The sequence below is a fragment of the Triticum dicoccoides genome, unplaced genomic scaffold, assembly GCF_002162155.2.
Source record: "Triticum dicoccoides isolate Atlit2015 ecotype Zavitan unplaced genomic scaffold, WEW_v2.0 scaffold112636, whole genome shotgun sequence".
Lineage (NCBI taxonomy): Eukaryota > Viridiplantae > Streptophyta > Magnoliopsida > Poales > Poaceae > Triticum > Triticum dicoccoides.
The window spans coordinates 3,933-10,428 of NW_021177987.1; the positions used below are offsets into that span (position 1 = coordinate 3,933).

At 46.1% G+C, this 6,496-nt stretch overlaps 1 protein-coding gene across 1 annotated transcript; it reads left to right on the forward strand.

Moving 5' to 3' along the window:
• Positions 1-317: 317 nt before the first annotated feature.
• LOC119343018 (cytochrome P450 71A1-like) lies at positions 318-2,320 on the forward strand. The gene is made up of 2 exons (XM_037614240.1): positions 318-1,265; positions 1,411-2,320. Exons 1-2 carry the CDS (start codon positions 336-338, stop codon positions 2,014-2,016), a joined length of 1,536 nt encoding a protein of 511 aa, XP_037470137.1. The 5' UTR covers positions 318-335; the 3' UTR covers positions 2,017-2,320.
• Positions 2,321-6,496: the final 4,176 nt, after the last annotated feature.

Sequence of the window (6,496 nt, forward strand, 5' to 3'; positions counted from 1 at the left end):
GTTATACATTGATTCATAAATGCGCTACGGCGATCCACGTGCAAAATAGTGGCGCAGATAAGCGTACCGCTAGACGCCGTTTCGCAGGTTTCCGCGGCTTCCCTGCCGTCCAGCAACGCATTACCGATCGGGACACGCATGTTTGTCGTCGTTCTCCTTCCGTGCGCCAGATGCATGGCCAACGAAACGCCACAGATTCTTCCGCCAAGCCTTATCTCGCGTCGATTCTCTCGGTTCGTACACGTCGCACTCGCACACCTGCGTACGCATGCCCTGTTAAGGCGCCGTGTGCAAGCGTGCTGCAGTCTTGTGGGACGAACGCTCTGCTACCGCTCATGGCTTCTCCTCAGCTCGACTCTACCCTAGTCCTCTGCCTCGTCTTCGTGGTCTCTTGCTTGGCCTTTGCCGTTAGAGGTTTCAGAACTAGCGGCAAGGATGGCGCCGCTCGTGCAGCACCGCCTTCGCCTCCGGCGCTGCCCATCATCGGCAACCTGCACCAGCTCGGCACTGGCCACCTCCACCGGAGGCTGCAAGCGCTGGCCAGGAGCTACGGCCCTCTCTTCCTCCTCCGCCTCGGCTCGGTGCCCACCCTCGTGGTCTCCTCGGCCTCCCTCGCGGAGGCCGTGCTCAGGACCCAGGACCACGTGTTCTGCAGCCGGCCGCAGCAGCACACGGCCTGCGGCACGCTCTACCGCTGCAGGGACATCGCCTTCAGCCCCTACGGCGAGCGGTGGCGTCAAAGCCGCCGCATCGCCGTCGTGCACCTACTCAGCGCCAAGCGTGTGGACTCCTTCCGCACGCTCCGGGAGGAGGAGGTCGCGCGCTTCGTGGGACGGGTCCACGCGGTGAATGGCGCCCAGGAGAACTGCAGCGAGCGCCCGGGAGTCAACGTGACCGAGCTCATACTAAGCTTAACCAACACCGTCATCTCGAGGGCGGCGTTCGGGAACAAGCTCGGAGGAGTGGAACCAGGGATGCTCCGGGATATGATGGGAGAGATCAGCGATCTGCTCGGTACGATTGCCGTGAGCGACGTGTTTCCGCGACTCCGTTGGGTGGACTGGGCGACGGGGCTCGACGCGAGGGTGAAGAGGGCGGCGGCTAAGCTCGATAACGTTCTCGAGAAGGCGGTCCAGGAGCACGAGAGAAGCAAAGGAGACGACGGCGGCGAGGCTGGTGACCTCCTGGACGACTTGCTCTCTATCGTCAAGGATGGTGATCAGGGGTCCAAGCTGGACCGGACTGATGTCAAGGCAATCATCTCGGTAAGCCCTAAGTCGATCAACAGCATGTTTAATTACCCCTCAAAAACAAAAATGAAACAGCATGTTTAATTACCTTAATTACCTGCTAGGAGGGCACCACTAGCATAGTGTTTAAGTGTTAACCCGACTCTCTTAATTATGGCAGGACATGTTCCTGGCAGGAACAGACACGACTTCTAAGACGATAGAATGGACCATGGCCGAGCTTGTCAAGAACCCCAGAGAAATGGAGAAGGTGCAGCAAGAGGTGAGACGGGTTGCTGGTGCACGAGCAGGAGTCATGGAGGAGGATGTGGAGAAGATGAGCCTCCTAAAGGCGGCCATGAAAGAAGCACTGCGGCTGCACGCGACGGTGCCGCTCCTCGTCCCGCACGAGTCGATCAAGGACACCTGGCTCCACGGCTACTACATCCCGGCAAAGACTCGGGTCATCGTCAACGCATGGGCGATTGGGAGAGACGGCAAGACATGGGAGCACGCCGAGGAGTTTCGGCCGGAGAGGTTCATGCGCGAGAACATCGACTATGGCGGTAGGGACACCCGGTTCATACCTTTCGGTGCCGGAAGGAGGGGATGCCCCGGTGTTGCCTTCGCGACTCGCCTGGCCGAGCTCACGCTAGCAAACATGATGTACCATTTCGACTGGGAGCTGCCGCACGGGCAGGACCCCGAGTCGTTTGAGGTCATTGAGTCCAACGGGATATCTCCTGGCCTTAAGTCTGCCTTGATCCTTACCCTGAAACCACTGTAATATCATTGGAATAGGTGTTTCGTTACTGCTTTGTCCCTGCATGGCCACTTTGCTCACTTAATCTATCGGCTTAGCTCACTTTACCTTTCAAATATTTTGGACTGAGATAACCTTCTATGGCCTTTCTTGTTGGCTTCGGTCAAAACAGTTGTAGACTTGCTGCAGTGAAAACATTGTTGTGCCGATTGCGAAGAAGGTTTAGTTGTGTGGCAATGTTGTGAAAGCGGGTGTGAGTGGGTGAAAAGGCTAAAATGTTCCTAGAGTGCTAAGGTCAGTTGAGCAATAAAACATGTGATCAATTGTATGGGGAATGCCTCCCGGGAGGTGTCTGTTGGAGAAAAGGTGTCTTCCCACCCATTCATCATGTATATAAGTGAGTCTCTCACATTGCAATGAAAGGATACAATCATTTGCACTCTTCATTTGTCTACTTTGCTTTCGCTCTATAAAACGTTATCAGCATGTTCATAACCAAGAGCGACTTGGCCGCATAGAAAAGAAAAGATAGAAGGGCCTCTGTGGCAGTACCATCCAACGCACGGGCAGGACCCTGAGTCGTTCGATGTCATCGGGTCCAACAACATTTCTCATGTCCTTGAGTTTGCCTTGATCCTTACCATGAAACCAGTGTAACATCTGTTGGAACTAGTAAGTTTGCACGTGCAACACATGTCTCAATTTGCACATGCCTAAGTAAACCATAACAAGCATGCATTTAAAGTACCCATTATTAGATCAACAGTCGGCAAAGGGTCCATATTTTGCTCGTGAAACAAACTATGAGCAGGATTTATATGTATTAAAAATTTAAAATACATAAACGATTGGTAAAAAAGACATATGATCACAAATAAAGGGCCAATTTTGGTTGAGAAAATCGAACATAATGTTTTGGAGAACAATGGCCAACCATCTTTCGACTTATTTAGACTCACTTCAATCTCGTTGTGAGATATCTTCTATAACAAGGCGTAATGGATAATGATAAACTAGAAAGGTGATATAGAAACCAAGCAATAAATCCACTTGTACAACACTATTGCATCTACGTTGAAATGTCTTCACCAAGATTTTGTCCTCCGAAGTTATTAAGCTGCTGATTGGTCCGCACACAACAATGGAGAGCAATACTTTCATAGTAAATCACAATAACAGAAGACGCTTCACAAGCATGTCTCATATTGCCATATACATTTAGTATCTAGTGCCAGTGTAAGTAAATTGTAAGTAAATTATAACGACAAAAGCCAAGCAAGATTATGTTCATATATATAACGACATGGTTAGTGCACCAACCCAAGAACCTATTCAGCCACGTTACTTTCGTTAGGTAGCAATCCGAAATTATATATCTCAATTGAAATAAAATGCTAGTGCACCGACCGAATAACCTATTTATCCATGTTGACACAAACCAGCAAAAAAAGGTTGCTAACCCCTGGAAAATAAGTGGATTGTTCTTCTAATATATTTAAATCACATATTTGCTCTATTCTATAAATGTAACATTGGCCAAGCTTAATTTTCAGGTCTAAAATTCCAAGCCTAATGAAAAAAATGCATAGACATACCTGAATAATGGTTTCATAATGGTTGGTTAAATTAGCAAACCACTTTCTACAAAAAAGATTTCGGTTCAAGATGTTCTACATGAAGATTTGTACTCTGTGCCCACGTATTAAAGAACCAATTTGAGTTTTGCTACTATACACTTTCATTCCAATAATATCATTTGTACGAATAAGAACCTTTGTTTGTTTGATTCCACCAGGTGGGTGAAAAGATCTTGAAATGACTTCACCAATGGTTAAACCAAAAATTACTTTATGAGCCACATATAACCTGCTTCCCTGGTAAGCACAAACTTAGTAAATAGAAGATGTTTAATCTGGAGCATCATGAATTGTCGTCTTGATTCTTCACAAAAAAAATATGAATTGTCGTCTTGATGTATTCCAAAAAATTAGAATAAATGAAGGATAGAACACCATGCCTTGAAATAGCTGCAACCTATGCTGACCGGCAAAATAGATATAATCTATGGCCATAGAATTAGTGAGAAGGGCGAGATAGTGGCGTTACTATGTCAATTTATTTTGAAACGCGTTGTTCAAGATAATCAGAAGCTAAATGTGTAGTCAACTAACACCATACCTCTTGCCATCAAGCATGATTGTCCACCATATTATACTTCTGTAAGCATGCATGTTTCCATCAAAATACTATACATGGGAGTCTAGAAACACGTACCATCTGCCCATTACAATGAAGACCATGGATATAACGGTCATTTTATTTGGAGGGTCACCTCAGTAAAATGTAAGCAACATCATGAAAAGCAACCAATGAGGGCTAGAATTATGAGGTAAAATTGACAAGCGACATACACCATGTTTAGTACCAGTATTTAGTAGCAAAATTCAAGATTTAATCCATGTATGCCATATGATTTCTGATGAAATACCTTATTTAAACAAAACCATGAGCAAGGCCTCGAGAACAAAGTTGAGAAAAAGCCTGCAAAATAACATCATACTAATAAGCATATGTTGCTTAGAACAAAGGCTACTATGAAGTAACATTGGAGAACAACATTTAGCCTTATGTATTTTCAAAATTAACTCGTACCCGCATAAACTATCAAAGGAACATCTTGCGCAGTTGCAATCTGCGGTAATAAAAAATAGAATTCAACTCCATATTCCTTTCTGACACGCTGAAAACTTATCATTTATCTAAACCAGTAGGCTAGTCTCCCATGTACAACCAATCCAAAAAAGTAGAAAGCCAACTCAGCTAAATGCCGACAACAAATAAGGGAAGACATCCATTCAAGTCAATATACTCTGAGAACACATCGTGCGCCGCATCATGTCCTTGGCCAGCGGCAAAACCCCAGTGAACACATGGGTAGGAAGCAAGGGATCCCATGGAGCATGTCCGAGAGCATGCCGGAAGCCGTCTCATCGCTGAAGGGCAGGGGCGCCGCCGGTGAGGAGAATGTACAAGATTGCCCCAGCACTCCAAATGTCAGCCTTACCCCGGGTGACACGTAGAGCCTCGTGGGCCGGAGCGCAGTCCTCGCTGTCCACCAGCGCCCAAAATTTTACTTACTCGGTTGTCCGGCTTGATGTCAAGGCATATTTATACATTCTGTTACTGCTTCTACCAATGATTCATTACCGTTTTCAGATATTGCCTACGCAGAGCACAAACCAACAATAGATTGAATTGAAAATACAACAATGATACCTTGAGTGCACTGAAACCAGGGAGTTGAAAGTACTTACCTGGATGACTTCACCAACCATCTGCGCTTGGCTCGTGAAAATGAGTGTCAAACAAATACAGTAATATAAGAATCCAGTTCATCCCTGTGACAAACTGTTCTTGTTTGAGCCACCCCTAGATTGCAAACTGTCATCGATGGACTCAAGTGGTGGCTACAAATAAATCTGGGAGTGGTTTTAGAAAAACTGGTTTAAATGGATTGGTTTTTATTATGGGCTTGATTGGTTTAGGTCTTATTGGGCTGAGGCTTTCTTAAGTTTGGTTTGGTTTCGGTTTGGCGAGGAACCAGTTTGGATATAGTTGGTTATGAGCTGGAACCGTTTGATGCATTATGGGCTACAAACTGTGGGTACAACCCGGTTCGCTGTATTGGTTCGTTGCGTCCAGTTTCTCATCCGTTGCCTCTCAGGCTCCCACACGCTGCCGCCCCCGCCCCCCTGTCACTTCCCCCGCGCCGCTCCCGCCCTGCCCCCGCCCCTGTCTCTTCCCCCTCGCCCATTATATCAATGCAGAATTCAACTACAAGAAGACCACAAGTTTCACAGAAGTGAAGTATCCCCACATAGGCTAGCGATAGAAGAAGAAATAGTTCGTTGCTTAACAGAATGGGGCATAAGGGGAAAATTATTCACTTTGACACTAGATAATGCCAGCAATAGTACTAATGCATGTGAGGAGTTAACAAAATATCACAAACATGAGCTGCTCCTTGAAGGTCAACATGTGCATGTCAGGTGTTGTGCGCACATTCTTAATATCTTGGTTCAGGATGGAATGAAAATAATCCATGAAGTTATTGACATGATACGTGAGCTGCTGAAGTATATTGACTCTTCTCCTTGAAGACTTCAAAATTTCAATACAATTGCAAGTGGGATGGGTCTGCGTTCAAAGAAAGGTATCTCTGTTGATACACCAACCAGATGGAACTCAACCTGGAAAATGCTTGTAGAAGCATTGACGTACAAATCTGTCCTCACTAGTTATGCCAATAGAAAGATGATAGATTCTCCAAGTGAGGAAGAATGGGAGAAGGCAAAAGCTATTTGTGAGTTTCTAAAAGCTTTTGAAGAGCTTACCTTGATTGTTTTAGCTCACAGGAAGCCAAATTCACATAAGTTTCTACCAGTTGTGCTTTCTATTTGCCATCCATTGAAAGATCCGAGTTGGCAGACCTCTGATGTGTTGA